At 41.2% G+C, this 15464-nt stretch overlaps 2 protein-coding genes and 1 pseudogene across 2 annotated transcripts; all 3 read right to left on the bottom strand.

The window, feature by feature from the left end:
- Positions 1–183: 183 nt before the first annotated feature.
- On the bottom strand, positions 184–2726 carry LOC140942244 (uncharacterized). Its single transcript, XM_073391206.1, has one exon. It carries the CDS (start codon positions 2612–2614, stop codon positions 257–259), a length of 2358 nt encoding a protein of 785 aa, XP_073247307.1. The 5' UTR covers positions 2615–2726; the 3' UTR covers positions 184–256.
- Positions 2727–7374: 4648 nt separating this feature from the next.
- LOC140941149 (histone H1-delta-like) lies at positions 7375–8926 on the bottom strand. The gene is made up of 2 exons (XM_073390120.1): positions 8772–8926; positions 7375–7941 (listed from the first exon to the last, which is right to left on the bottom strand). Exons 1-2 carry the CDS (start codon positions 8924–8926, stop codon positions 7533–7535), a joined length of 564 nt encoding a protein of 187 aa, XP_073246221.1. The 3' UTR covers positions 7375–7532.
- A 2187-nt stretch (positions 8927–11113) lies between these two features.
- LOC140941252 (uncharacterized) lies at positions 11114–15118 on the bottom strand (annotated as a pseudogene).
- Between the last annotated feature and the right edge of the window lie 346 nt (positions 15119–15464).

Raw genomic sequence — 15464 nt, 5'->3', positions numbered from 1 at the left:
AGTTACGGCACTGAATAGTTCAGTTTAGCAAGATCTCGATGATCCTTCACGGAAATAGGTGACTGTAAACAGTCCAAAAAAAAGTTTACAGTCGGCTCTCCGTTATCGGACACCTACGTAAGACAGACACCTCTGTAAAACGGACACCTAGAGTTGGTCCCTGTCTTTCTGTATTCCCTTTACTTGACCCAATAGTGCCGGTCCCAAATATATCCGTTTTACAGAGAGTTGACAGTAAATACAACCAAGGTAAACTTTAGAACGGGAATTTGCTTTTAGGAAAATCTTTTTTATGACGTTTTACGAAGGAAATGACGTCATTGCTATGCTTAATTCCCAGGTGCTTAATCGGCTTTTTAAGTCTGTAACACATCTCAAGCGCTTCTTGCATTGATGCTATGGCATCTTCTTCCTTTCCGTTCTGCTCATGCAGTAAGGCCAGGTTAGTCTTGATCATTACCTTCCACATGTGATCAGGTAGCAACTCTCTGTCGGCGACTAAATACGCTCGTTCGAGGTATTTCGTTCCTTCCTGAAAGTTTCCTTTCTGTTTAGAACAAGTTCCATAGTTCTTCATTATCATGATGCTTGCTTTGTTGTTCTCCATTCCTAGCTGTTTCATCATGTCCAGCGCCTCTTCGTAATGAGTGAGAGCTTTTTCCAAGTCGGCGTCAGTCAGGCCAGAGAAATAAAAGTCCGCCATTTCCTTCAAGGCGTGAACTGTACTCAAATGTGTACCTAGGAACTGCTGAAATAGCTGTAATGCCTCTTGTAACCTCCTTTCTGCCTCAGGCCACTCACGTCTTCGCTTTGCAAATCGACCAGCAAGTAAAAGAGCTTCTGCCCTTTCTGGGTGACCTTTCTCCAGAGATTCGCTGAGCTCCAGAGCATTGCCATTGATCTCTTCCACTCTTGTATTGTTAGCAGGGTCTCCTCTTTTGGAAATAGAGTCTGCATAACTATTAAGCAAGAAGACTGCCGACATTGTGTTTGTCTCGAATTTACCACCGTTCTCAGAGTACAGATTATATGCATCTTCCATGTCCACCCGATAGTCATTTTCCTTGTCTCCTACTTTTCTTTTCTCTTGTCCTCGAAGACATAAGAGTTCTGCAGCACGTACTGGTTGAATTATTGGGTCAGTGTGGGGCAATAACGTTTCCAAAAAGTCAGTATAAGATGACGGTGAAAGACACTTCTCCAAATACAAGCAATTCTGGAGGAAATCGTGTTGGAACTCTTTGCAGTTGTCAAGGGTCTCTTCATCGCGGATTTCCGTTGCTTTGGCGTACACTTGGAGGAAGTGCTCAAAGTTGTGTCTGTCCTTACTGAACAAGTCAATAGCTTTTTTGCATTGGTCCTTGCTCCAGAATATCTTTGCGTTCTGAGCAAGGAGAGAAATGAAATGAGCACAGGCCAGTTTCTCTGCCCTGACTGAAACTTGTGGATCATTGGCTTGGCCAATCTTCTTTCCAAAGGCGCGAATTAGAGGATGCAGCTGATATCTTCGGGGACTTGATTGTTCAACAAGAGAGCTCCTCTTTAAGGAAAGCAGGACGGACACTGGCGGGTTCTCAAATTCTGAGCAAGCTTTTGGTATCACAGCCACAGCAGCATCGCTATCAAATGATCCCGGGAAGATTGACATCAGAACCAAGGCATCTTGTTTATCTTTAGATAAAAGATCAAAAGACGTTTTGATGACACTTTCAACTGACTCATTTCCATCATCCAGCAGCTCCATAGGTTCCTTCTTGAGGTCTTTAACAAGCATCTCCTCGGGGTAGTCTGAAAGAAGTGACCCGACAATACAAATAGCCAAAGGAACATAGCCACACAGCTTTACTATTTCCTCTGTTCTGGAAAGATTTTTGCCAATTTCTTCATCCCTCACGCGAGAGATTAAGACTTTCTTTGCCTGTTCGGGTGGTAACGAGGATAACACGACGACCTCCGACGGAAGATCTCGAGGTTTGAATAGTCTTCTAGAAGTGATCACAAAAGTTAACTTTTTCTCCGATGACTCTGTCATCTTCCTCAATATGGCTAAGAATGGAGATCTTTGTTCTGGTTCCAGGATATCATCTGCATTATCGAGAACAAAAGTGACTTGCATTTGGATCTGTCTGCTCCAATCCGTAAGCCACTGGTCCGGATACTCGGGAGGCTGTGCATAGCTCTCTCCACATACATGAATCATCTCAATGGCAGCTTCGTTGAACGTTTTCTTTGAAAGTAAACGGCAAAACAATACTTTTCTCCTATTCTCGGATTTTGCAAGCTCGTGAGCAATTGCTTTGGCCAAAGTTGTTTTACCTAATCCTGGACCCCCGGTTATCAGCACTACAGAAATTGTCCCGCTTTCAATGGATTCTACGACCTTCTGTAACTCTTCTGAACGACCAAACATGCGCTCGTGTGGCAGAATATCTAGCTCTGGGAATTTTTGCGACTGCTGGTCGCCGTCCTCCACCCTTTTGTAGGTTTCATGGTCAATAGACTCTTCAGATTTGCAATTCTGTAATCGTACGTTTGTCTTTTCTTCCGAAGTGTCGTTTACAGATCCCGAGCCAGAGTCGCACGACGAGTATGAACATGAAGATGAACTTGCCATAGCTGCAGTCGATTCCCACAAATTTCGGGTCGGCGTAATATTCGTTTTAACTCTTATAACAGTTAATTGACTACCACAACAGCAGCACTGACGACTTACCAATACGTGTACGCTCTTCAGCCTTGACACTTAATAGGCTAGAACAAGTGTTCTAGGAAAAAGCTCAGTGGCCAACCAATCACGATCGGAACTTTTCTTATATTTACGTCACGTGAATGGACAGGTTGGACAGGTGCTATTTATAAATAGTGATACCATATTGACGACCGTGTTTAATATTATGCATCATCTGTCCTCTATTTTTGTTTGATAACCACAGGTAGCCAATAATGCCTAATCTCAAAGCTAATGAAGGGTGTTTTGTCCTGCCGTTGTTCTGTTTATTTCATTTCCATTTTAGTTGTGGAAATGCATTTTATCAATGTGACAATAGAGAACAACACTAAACTGTAATCAAGCAGAGATTTTTTAAAATCAAATTTTCATTTTATTTACATCTGAGCCATGTTAATATTAAAACTGCATCCCGTGGATTGCCAGTTCCAGGAAACTCGACGCATGTTTCTCGGAAGCCTTTTTTGCGTCCTTATGTTTTTTTTTGTGCATGAATTTTCCGCGGAAAATTACCGAGAATTAAATCAGTGAAAACAAGTCATTCCAAGAAAACCGTTTAAAGCTGTTTACGTAACAACTGCCATATCGAATAACGTACACGGAAACAAGTTTCTGCCTTCTATAAATACGTCATCAACGTGGGCAAAGGTTGGCAGTGATCAACTTTTGAACTTGAGTGGTGGAACATGGCATCCTTATGTATACCACATTTCCTCGATTGAGTGTCCTGTGGACTTGTTTCAGTTATTTGTAGTCGAGCTTGCTCTAGCAGAGCGATACTCTAAAAATACAGGCGTTTCTTTCTTTTATTTTTTTGTCGGTGGGACCTAGTTTGTAGGCCACGCTTTCCTGGCGGAGACGGTGGAAACTAGGGATAAGAATCATGACGACTTTCATTGTATGCAATTAAGTCTCGTGATGAGCATGCAGGATATTTTAGGCGATCACTGAAATGACGCAAATGAGTTTGGCAATGATGTAATTTTCCCCGAATCGAGGCCCTTGATTATCGTGTAATTATGCACGACATGCACGCGTATTAGTATAGGTAATAGCATGATTTGTAGTGATATTTGGCATAAATAACACGAGTGATATTTCGAAATTGTTATACGTAATTTCACGAGCCGTTAGGCGAGTGAAATTTGAGACAATTTTGAAATATCACGAGTGGTATTTGTGCCAAATATCACGTAAAAATCATGCTATTATTTGTTTATACTGCTACCCGCAAAAGGTTTGTAATTTTCACATGTAGGTATTTCAAATTAAGCTGAAATACCACTGCTTTAAGCCAATCAAATTGCAGTAATTTTTCATGTAGTAGTATAAAGGCTGAAATCAGGGCAGTTGATAGCCAATCAGATTTGACAATTTTGTTATAGTTATGAAATATCCCCAAATAGGATGAGAAAATACTATAGCGGAGAAATCTTGTTTTGTGGTGTGATAAGGCCTTACGTTTCTCAGAATATTGTCGCCATTACTGGAACTCTACGGTTAAATAGATTCACTTTGTTGTACGTATTTAATTGACAGATTTTTGCGGTTGTTAAGATGTGAAGTCGTGTTACATTTTATAAATACTTGAGATATAGCCTGTAGTGCAGGCGTATTTTAGGTGGGCGAAACCTTGTTCGTGTTTGCATTGTTGTAGCCGCCATCTTTGATTTTATGACAGTGGAAGATTGGGGAGAGTAGAAATAGTAACCCTAAGGGTACATAGGTGAAAAGGCGAAAGAAGGAAAGGGGAGACTCGCCCCTTTTCCTCCTCTCTGCGGTTTCAACATGGCGCTTTCGCGAGCAAAAACATTTGCGCGTCCGAAGAAAACGCCTGCACTGCAGGCTACTTGAGATATCAAGAATTTACTACTGGAAGCAACTTCAGTTACCTGTCTAAGGGTTGATTTCCGCTGGCGCGTAATTTTTACGTGCGAACGTGCGTAAAATTTACGTTCGCAAATAAAATAGAGGCAATGTATGAAGGGTCGCACGTAAGCGTGAAAGTAGACACTCGCTCAACGTCACTTATGGTTCAACACTTAATATCTTGCCTCTACTTTTATTTATTTACGTGATTTAAATTTACGTGCGTTAAATACGTATGTAACACGGATGTGTTTATACGGGCACCTTTGTACCAGACTATCACGCACTCTACTTACAGCACTTCATGTCCATAGAATAGAAATCCCATATCGAGCTTTTTCGGAACGGGTCGGTCCACGAATTCTATTGCTTGAAAGCGTTGATTACTTTTGAACAAGTGATTACTTCAGTGGTCGAAAAAAACAATAATCATAATGAGCAAAACTTCTGGGTTTACTGGAAAATCAGGATCGAGAATCGAGGATTGGTGATGGAGAATAGGGGATCGAGGATCGGTTAAAAAAAAAACTTGAAAATAAAATAAATGAATAAATCATTGATCGTGGTGATGTGGGCTGCAGACTGCACATAAATTTCACAGAACATAACCCCGTTTGCTGTACTGAACACTAAATTTAAGTAAACTACTCCGAGTCTGATTCAGTCAGTGATTGTTTTGATGAGAAAGTGAAATTTTCCTCACAAATGAAACGCTTTATCCCAGTGATACTGAGATAAAATGCATGCTGTGCACAGTTCTAAACATTGTACTGAGACTGTAAGGAGATGTTAAAAACAGGTGCTAAGCAGCTATGGACAATGTAATTACTTTCACGCGATTTTGATATCTTATAAAACGGACAGCGAATTCAGCAGGAATACGCGCGAACTGAATTAACTGTCTGTTGTATAAGGTTCTACTAAACTTGCACATTTTTCCAGTGCTGAACATATACAAAGAAGCTATGAGGAGGAGAGGAATAATTGTTTTAGTAAAATTCAACTAGTTGTTCAAAAATATCGAGACAAAACAACTTTAGCAAGCAAAGCGCGATTCAGCCGCCATTGTGTTGGTTTTCAAAACCCGCGCTTTTCGCTACTAGTGGGCTATAACATATAGCCTAGTAGTAGCTCAACCAATCAGAACGCAGCATTGGCGATTATCCAAGGGAGGCGATTATGTTAAATATTCCTTCTAGGGGGGCGATTATTCGAGGGTGGCGATTAATCGAGGGACGGCTATTATTCGAGGAAATACGGTAACTGATACAGTGGAACCTCGATTTAACGAACCTCTATTGAACGAAGTCCTCGATATAACGAACGATATCCTATGTCCCAGCCAAAGTTATAGTAAAATGCATGGAATAGAACCTCGATATAACGAACCTCGATATAACGAATTCTTCGATATAGCGAACATAATCTGGAAGCCCAAACGTAAAATCTACCTCGATATAACGAATTTCAATGTCAAGACGCGACAGAAGATAAATGCTGAACAGATCAACAGTCAACAAATCCTTTAATCCTTATGGTAAAGAGACAGCAACCTTTCAGACAAAGGCTTATTATGTCACAGACATTGGCGCGTTAGTAGTTCGACATCAATTTGAATTTCCATTCGCCAATTGCACATCTCCCATGATACACCTTGTTGGCACCCAAATATTTTGTATAAGCTTTTTATCTTCAATTTCTCTTGGGACGACTGTAATACCCAGTGGTTATGCAAACGTTTGGGGGGCAGATAAGGTGTATAATAGGAGATGTGCAAATGGAAACAAATTCATTAACTTTCCTTTCAGCAGGAGCCTCCGCGGACTCAACAATTTGGTTTTGTCAACTGATAGCCAGCTGAGTATCAGGCCTTCGTTAGGGATTAGGGAAGAGGGGAGGGGAGGGGAGGGGACCTTCGCTGTTTCCCCTTTTCGCTCCTTACTTCTCCAAATCCTGATACTAGGCTGGTCAACTGTTTCTCAATCGCCTTACGGTGGCCAATCTACCTGCTTGGAGCTTCGCTCCCCTTCTAACGCAACACCACAGTTTCTCGTTAGATACTAAACCTTTCATTCTACGAATACTATCTATTTTGATAAAGATCTTACAGCGTATTTATGGATCGCTAATGATAGTCGCAGTATGAACCCGTATGAATGGATTCGAAAACAACCGATATAAATATCAGTTTGTAGTCCGATTCGGTGAAAGTCGACCATGTGCATGTGAATGTCAGAATCTTCGTCAACCGGTTTCCGATATCATTCGATTATTAAATTGGCACCGATTTTAATCGAATGATTATCGATTTCATCGATTGTTGATTGCATACCGCGAGGCCAGCTTTGATGACGAATTCTCTCGTACTTTCTGATTTATCATAGAATCTTTCTGGTTTTGTGTTTGAACTTAGGGTTAAGTTTCTATTGTTCTTTGTGAAACAATATTGAAAAGCTACAAGTTTATGTACATTCTATACACGTCATTTTCTTACAACTTATTTTCAGATTTTACAAATGACACTCTCAGGCTGTTTCTTTCTATTTTACAGACAATATTTAAACTAACAATCTTATTCTCTAAACAGTAAAAGGTTGAAACGGTACCTGTTGAGACGGCTGCTTTCGTGATTAGTACCTTCCTCATATTCACGGGTTTTGGATCTACGTCAATTTTAAATTGGCAATTCAGTCAATATCCTCTAGCAAGCTCTTTAGGCTGCTGTGAGGTTGGAGTGGGGAAGAGGGAGGGGGGGAAGGGCCTTATAGCCCCCCCCCAGAGAGTTTGCTCGCAGGCTAGTATTTCAACAGCAGGACAAACCTAAAACGTTGGTAAAATTATCAAGAATGTACAGTGTAAAACCACAAAGATTCGAACAGTCTCATAACAGTTTGAAAAATCAACACTCTTCTGACGTGATTGACCTGAGTTCACTTTACTTTTTAGAAGCGGCTTTCTTTGCCAATTTCTTCGCTTTCATGACTTTGGGCTTTTTCCGGGACGCAGCTTTGGACTTCTTTCCACTCTTCTTAGTGACTTTAGCATTACTTGGTTTGGCGGGTTTTTTAGCCGCCGGTGCTTCCACTGGCGCTGTTGTTTCCTTAGGCGGTGCAGCCGGGGCAGCAGGTTTCGCGGGCTTTGCTTTTCCCTTGGCAGCAGGGGCCTTCTTCTTGGCAGGTCCTTTCTTGCGCGCGCTTTTCTTCGCCGGTGCTTTCTTGGCAACCGTTTTAGCAGGCTTCGCTGGAGCTGGTTTAACCTTGAAAGAACCGGCTGCACCTTTTCCCTTGTTGTGAACAAGCGGACCGTTCGGTCCAGATCCCCGCTCTCTGAGCGCCTGTTTTAACGGGTTTTGCTAAAGGCAGGCCCGCGGCCCAGCGGCCCGCGGCCCACGGCCCGCGACGGCCCAGCGGCCCGGCGGCCCGAAGGCCCATCGGCCCGCGACGGCCCCGCGGCCCGGAGGCCCAGTCCTGATTTTCCACAGTCTTTTTGTCCAGCGGTAAATCCACGCACATGCACAGATCTGCATCGGGTTTGGGCGTGCAAAATGGACGACGGTGAGTTTGAATTCGTTTACCATTTTAATAATAATTTCAATCCCATTCGACCCTTTCTTTCGTTGCATGTTGCTAAGTGAAAAACGTTGTCATTCTCTGTTTATTCGTCTGTTTACAGAGCCCGATAGAGAGGAAGTCCATTCTCAAACGATCTAAGTTATTTTCAAACTACAGTTTGAAAAACTCTGCCCTGCTCTTCTTTTGGGGTGGGGTTCCTGTAAACAGACCGACATGTCTCTGTATAGAGAACGATTCGCAGTTCACATATCTCATTACTTATGATATTTTCACTTTCAAAGTATGGTTTGAAAATAACTTACATCGTTCTATAATGAAAGTCTTCTATTGTGCTATCGGTTTCTGTAAAGAGACGAATGAACAGAGAATGAAAACGTTTTTATCTGAACAACATGCAACAAACAGAAACAAGGATTCAAATGATTAAATGGTAAACGAATTCAAACTCACCGTCGTCCATTGTATGCGCGTGGATTTACCGCTGGACAAAAAAACGGGAAAATCAGGACTGGGCCACCGGGCCGCGGGGCTGCGGGGCCGTCGCGGGCCGTGGGCCGTGGGCCGCTGGGCCGCGGGCCTGCTTTTAGCAAAACCCCTGTTTTAACGCACTATGGTGATTGTTCTCCGTGAGTTTGTACTCCTGTACAATGTACTTGTTGATGGCTTGTCGAGATGAGCCGCTTGTATTACTCAGTGCTTTTATCGCACTTACGATCATATCAATGTATTTAGAGTGCGTGGCAGTCTTAGCAGTCATGGTTATTTTTTTCACGATAATCTCAACAAAATTCGTTTCAGGTAAGAACTGAGGGTTTGAAAAGTGACAACATCGGCGATGACTTTACTTTTCAAGACATTGAGCGGACCTCCGAGGAAACAAATACAAAGCTTGACCGATATCCACGAGTGACTTCTGTTCTGTGCTTGTTTCATATTTTATTTTTCTTTAAAATCGACTCTTTACGACCAGATATCCCTCAATTTGTCCATGTCTCAAAATGAAAGTTTAAAAAGAACAGTTTGGTAAAATAATGCTCGATTATCAACCCACACAAAGAAAATATTGAGAGAAAATCTATCACTACCGTATTGAAACCTCACCCGCATCTGTCAAAAAATAAGGATTTTACCATGTTCAACAAAAAAAATACGCCTCCGATTTTCGTCTCGATGATAGTTTGCTATTTCGTGAAAAAAATATGATATAAGTTTATTAATCATTTTGTGAAGGAAACGAGATATTTCAAATTTTAGACAGGGGTAGAAACACAAGAGCCAATTTGTTTACCCGAAATGGCTTGAATTTTACATATTCAAATTATGGATGTGCGGTTGGGACCATCTTCGAATGAGGTACATGGTTTTATCAAATTAATTTTGGCATAAATATCATAAAACAACTAATTCTTGTACTGTAACTAAATCCTGAATAAAAGCGGTATCTTAAAACTTTTGAAAATCGCATTGCATGATTGAACATCTCATGCAGATTTCACAAAATCGAAAAAAAAAACAGCCATAAGATAAAAGTGTCCTGACATCTCTTTTTCCGCGACTCACAGAGGTTACTATCGTCACACCCAGTCAGGCCAGGTTTTTATCTGTTTTTATCGTGCCTGTCACGCCACGTTAACGCTTTGGACAGGAAACAGTAACGAACATCCAAAGACTCGCGACCAACAAAAATATGATATAGAAATCCCACAAAACCGGCTGGTTTGATAAGGATCACGACATGTTATAGTTTAGATTAGCTGGAATTTTTCGATTTTGTGAAATTTACTGAGAATATAGAACTGCCGGCCATTTAGTGTTTAGAAAACCTTGACCGGCAGTCGAGCTGAAAAAATTTCTAAGTGTCACAAAAAATGATTTCCTCCTCTGAGCCCAGCGCAAACCAAACACTAGACTTTAGATCTGTAAAGCATTTCAGGATCTCTTGACTTTTCTAAATCGACATATGATAGTTTAGATTAGCTGGAATCTTTCGATTTTGTGAAGTTTACTGAGAATATAGAACTGCCGGCCATTTAGTAGTTTGAAAACCTTGACCAGTTAACGGCCATATAGCCACAGCAGTAACGAATAGGAAACTTATCAGAAATACTCGTGCTGCTAATACGTTATTAAAAATATTCAAATGAATAAAGTCACATATTTAAAGTTAGTAAAAAAGGTTTAAACCTTTTCTTTTCTCAAAGATTGGGTTCTTGATACTGAAAGAGAGCATAAAAATGTGAACCGCAGCGCTAAAACTGCAGGTTCTATTAAAGGCTGTCTTCCGAAGATTTTAAAGTTCATATGTAAATTTTCAAAACGTGCATTAAATGTATTCCCCACAGGTCGCTACATTTCTTCGGCTATGGTCTTCTCTATACGGTTTTCCACCTCGAGATATGTTATCTCCCTTCCTCAGACACAGACTGAGCCGATAAAGTCGATAAAGAACATTCGCACATCCCAAACAGTTTATGATTTTTGTAAGAACATATGTGACAATTCTGGATTTCGGTTCAATTCACGTGCATAGAAAATTCAGCTAAATTGTTGCCTCAACTTTTTTGTTTTACATTTTCCCGTACAAAAGGCGTTTAAACAGTGACCACGAGGAGCCCAAGGGGCCAAATATTTAAATGTAGTTTATCCAGTGTTTCAAAACCGCGTTCTAAGTCATTTTCAATTTGCCCAACGAGTTTATCTATACATCATTTATTGTGAACAATTTTATGAAAGCATATGGAGAAGATTAGAAACGCATTTATCTTCTTAAAACAACCCACCAAAGAAGAGATCTGGAGGCTCCAAGATTCGTTAAACCAGGACTTAAGTTAGACTTCGTTTAAATATTTGGCCCAAGGAGTTTTTCAGGAGGAGTTTCCCTAGGGAATTGATCAGTCATTTTCCGGCGTTTTCCGCAGGATATTTTCAGTAAATAAATACGAAGAAAAAGGCAATATTTAGTTTTTTTGTTTTACATCTCTAGTGTTACCAGTAAGGTACAGTGTTAACGGGAAAAAAGAGCAAAATAGTGACGCTCTCAAATGACATGCTAAAGAAGGTTACAAGCAAAGGGCGATATGTCTAATTAAGTATGAGTTATATTATTATTTTTTTTCAAATATTGTTGTAAAGAGCCACGAACAGCTAGTGAGTGTGCGCTCTATCGAAATGTAATAATAATAATAATAATAATATCATTATCATTGGCTCCTGTTTATACCTATAGCGGCTATATTTGTTCAATAACGGCTGAATGTTAAAAAAATTAGCAAGAGCAAATAATATGTAGCTCACACAATACTAAACCTGACCACCCCAATGAAGCATTTGTCGGCCATGTCAATTTTCCTTTTTTTTTCAGTGAAACCTTCAAAGCTCCACTTTTGGGTGCGTCAGCAAATTGATACTAGTAACCAGGAACCCGTAACTAAAGAAACCCAATGTGGGGTTTTAAGATGTTGGCCTCCCTGTGAAGGCACATCATCACTTTTTATGAGACGAACCAAACTCTGATAATCAGATCAGTAATAAATTTTCTCCCGAACGAGGCTACTTATAGATCATCATACAAATTTCGTCGCATGTGAAGATCGATCTTTGCCCCGGAGACGATCTTCAGACATTCTATTCGTCTAAAGTAGGCGGATAGAACGTGTTGGACCGCGATCATTCAGACGGACTAAACTGAGCCAGACGTCGGAATTTTCATGAACTTTACTCACGATTAAAGATGCGTCGCGATTACATGCCCTGGACGGCAAAGGCGCGTAATAATAAAAGGTAACTAATTTCGTATTTTTTAATATATCCCCTGAGACAGTTTGACCGTCTGAAATCGAGATTGATTCAGCATTATACAACGCAGGGATCCCAAGGAACCACCGCCATCACACGCATTATTGTGGTGCTCGTCTGGGGACTCACAGCAAAAAAGTTACGGCACTGAATAGTTTAGTTTAGTAACTTCTCCATCTCACCGATCTTTAAGGTAAATCAGGGACAGTTTTAAACATACCCACGGTAAACTTTAACGCGGGAATTTGCTTTGGGGAAAATATTCTTTATGACGTTTTAAAAAGGAAATTACGTCATTCTTATGCTTATTTCCCAGGCACTTAACTCGCTTGTTAAGTCTGTAACACATTTCAAGGGCTTCTTGCATTGATGCTATGGCATCTTCTTTCTTTCCGTTCTTCTCATACAGTAAGGCTATGTGAGCCTTGATCCTTACTTTCCACATGTGATCAGGTTGCAACTCTCTCTCAGCTACAAAATAAGCTCGTTCGAGGTATTTTATTCCTTCCTCAGCTTCCTGAAAGTTTCCTTTCTGTCTTTCAAGACAAAGTCCATAGTTGGTCAAAATCATGATGATCGCTTTGTTGTTTTCCATTCCTAACTGTTTCATCATCTCGAGCGCCTTCTTGTAATACGTGAGAGCTTTTTCCAACTCATTCTCAGTCGGGTCAGAGAAATAAAAGTCCGCCATTTCCTTCAAGGCGTGAACTGTACTCAAATGTGTCCCGAGGATATTCTGAAATAGCTCCAGTGCCTCTTGTAACCTGCTTTCTGCCTCAGGCCACTCACGTCTTCGCTTTGCAAATCGACCAGCAAGTAAAAGAGCTTCTGCCCTTTCTGGGTGGCTCCTCTCCAGAGATTCGCTGAGCTCCAGAGCATTTCCATTGATCTCTTCCACTCTTGTATTGTTAGCAGGGTCTCCTCTTTTGGAAAGAGAGTCTGCATAACTATTAAGCAAGAAGACTGCTGACATTGTGTTTGTCTCGAATTTACCACTGTTCTCAGAGTACAGGTTATATGCAACTTCCATGTCCACCCGGTAGTCATTTTCCTTGTCTCCTACTTTTCTTTTCTCTTGTCCTCGAAGACATAAGAGTTCTGCAGCACGCACTGGTTCAATTTTTGAGTTAGTGTAGGACAATGACGCTTCCAAAAAGTCAGTATAAGTTGACGGTGAAAGACACTTCTCCAAATACAAGCAATTCTGGAGAAAATCGTGTTGGAACTCTTTGCAATTGTCAAGGGTCTCTTCATCGCGGATTTCCGCTGCTTTGGCGTACACTTGGAGGAAGTGCTCAAAATTATGTCTGTCTTTACTGAACAAGTCAATAGCTTTTTTGCATTGGTCCTTGCTCCAGAATATCTTTGCGTTCTGAGCAAGGAGAGAAATGAAGTGAGCACAGGCCTGTTTCTCTACCCCAACAAAGATTTGTGGATCATTGGCTTGGCCAATCTTCTTTCCAAAGGCGCGAATTAGAGGGTGCAGCTGATATCTGCGGGGACTTAGTTGTTCAACAAGAGAGTTGCTCTTTAAGCAGCGCAGAACGTAAACTGGTAGGGTCCCAGATTCTGAGCAAGCTCGTGATATCACAGCCACGGCAGCATCGCTATCAAATGATCCCGGGAAAATTGACATTAGGACCAAGGAATCCTGCTTATCTTGAGACAAAAGATCGACAGACGTTTTGCCGTGACTCTTTCAATCGACTCATTTCCATCATCCAGCAGCTTCATGGGTTCCTTCTCAAGGTCATTAACAAGCCTTTCCTCAGTGTAGTCTGAAAGAAGTGATCCGACAATACAAAGAGCCAAAGGAACACGGCCACACAGCTTTACTATTTCCTCGGTTCTGGAAAGATTTTTGCCAATTTCTTCATCGCTCACGCGAGAGGTTAGGACCTCCTTCGCCTGACCCGTCGATAACGAGGATAACACGACCTCCTTCAACAGCAGATCTCGTACTTTGAACTGTTCCCTAGAAGTGATCACAAATGTCAGCTTTTTCTTCGATAATTGCGTCATCTCTCGCAAGATGTCTAAGAAGGAAGATCTTTGTTTTGGTTCCAGGATATCATCTGCATTATCGAGAACAAAAGTGACTTGCATTTGGATCTGTCTGCTCCAGTCCTTAAGCCATTGGTCCGGATATTCGGGAGGCTGTGCATAGCTCTTTCCACAGGAGTGAATCATCTCAATGGCCACTTCATTGAACGTTTTCTTTGAAAGTAAACGGCAAAACAATACTTTTCTCATGTCATCGGATTTTGCAAGTTCATGAGCAACTGCTTTGGCCAGAGTAGTTTTACCAAATCCTGGACCCCCGGTTATCAGCACTACAGAAAATGTTCCGCCTTCAATAATTTCTACGACCTCCTGTAATTCTTGTGAACGACCAAACATAGGCTCTTGAATATCGGGAAAATAGCTGTCAAGTTGAGAAATTGGCTTAATATCTTCTAGCTCTTGAAATTGTTGCCACTTCGCGACTTCTTCCTCCACCTTTTTGTGGGTTTCATGGTCAATCGAATCATTCTTGAGAGCCTGAATTTTCTTTCGGTAGACGCCAATTTTAATCGCCTCTAAAGACGAAGCTATTGTATTCCATTTGTCTTCGAACTCCTCATTAGGAATGCCTGTTGAAACACTGTGACATAGCTCATTTCGGAAGCATTTGATTCTGGCGAAGTTTGCCTCCAAGCTTTGGTCATCATCAGCAGGCATTTTATGCCAGCCCGTTAGTGGCGCAGGTAGATAACAGATTTCTCTAATCAACAAATGTAAAAGTGTTATATCAAACTGCTTTGAGTGCGGCGGTAAACCTGAAGGCGGAAATAACTTTTCCCACTGATGGTTCGATATCACGCGTTTTGACTTAAGATGTTGAAACTTTACAGAGTTCTTGTTCAACCCTTTAGCAAGTAATTTTGGCTCAGGATAAACAGAATCTAAAAACTTTCTTAAAACGTGAGTTCCTCCATCGATGAGTAATCTTGCCAATCTAGTGCCGTTTGTCTTTTCTTCCGAGGTGTCGAATACAGATCCTGAACCAGAGTCGCTCGACGACAATGGAATCGAAGATGAAGTTGCCATAGTTGGAGTCAACTCGCAAGTTTCGGATCGGCGCAAAATTCGTTTCAAATCACTCGCTTGTAAACAGCCAATTGACTACTACTAATACACCACTGACGACTTATCAGTCCGTCAGGCTCGAATAGGTCAGAACAAGTTACTGACTTGTTCTGGCCTATTAAGCTCTTTCCTAGAAAACGATAATTACTCTTGAAAAAGCTTAATGGCCAGCCAAACACGATCGCGACTTTTCCTATCTTCACGTCACGTGAATGGAGAATTGCTATTTTAAATAATTATGAGTAGCTGACCCTTATTTTGTTTGATAACCACAGGTAGCAAAAGTTTAGTCTCAAAGCTAATAAAGGGTCTTTAGCCGTCTGTTGTTCTGTCTAGTTCATTTCTAATTTATGTAGATGCATATTATACAT

This window comes from Porites lutea, chromosome 6 (genome assembly GCF_958299795.1).
Source record: "Porites lutea chromosome 6, jaPorLute2.1, whole genome shotgun sequence".
Taxonomy (NCBI): domain Eukaryota; kingdom Metazoa; phylum Cnidaria; class Anthozoa; order Scleractinia; family Poritidae; genus Porites; species Porites lutea.
This window is presented reverse-complemented; position numbering and strand designations above follow the sequence as displayed.

Coding starts and splice junctions, on each gene's coding strand:
- LOC140941149 (XM_073390120.1), bottom strand. CDS start 8,926: ATGACTGCTAAGACTGCCACGCACTCTAAATACATTGATATGATCGTA. Junction 7,942..8,771: donor AACAATCACCATAGTGCGTT/AAAACAGGGGTT, acceptor TTAGCAAAACCC/GTTAAAACAGGCGCTCAGAG.
- LOC140942244 (XM_073391206.1), bottom strand. CDS start 2,614: ATGGCAAGTTCATCTTCATGTTCATACTCGTCGTGCGACTCTGGCTCG.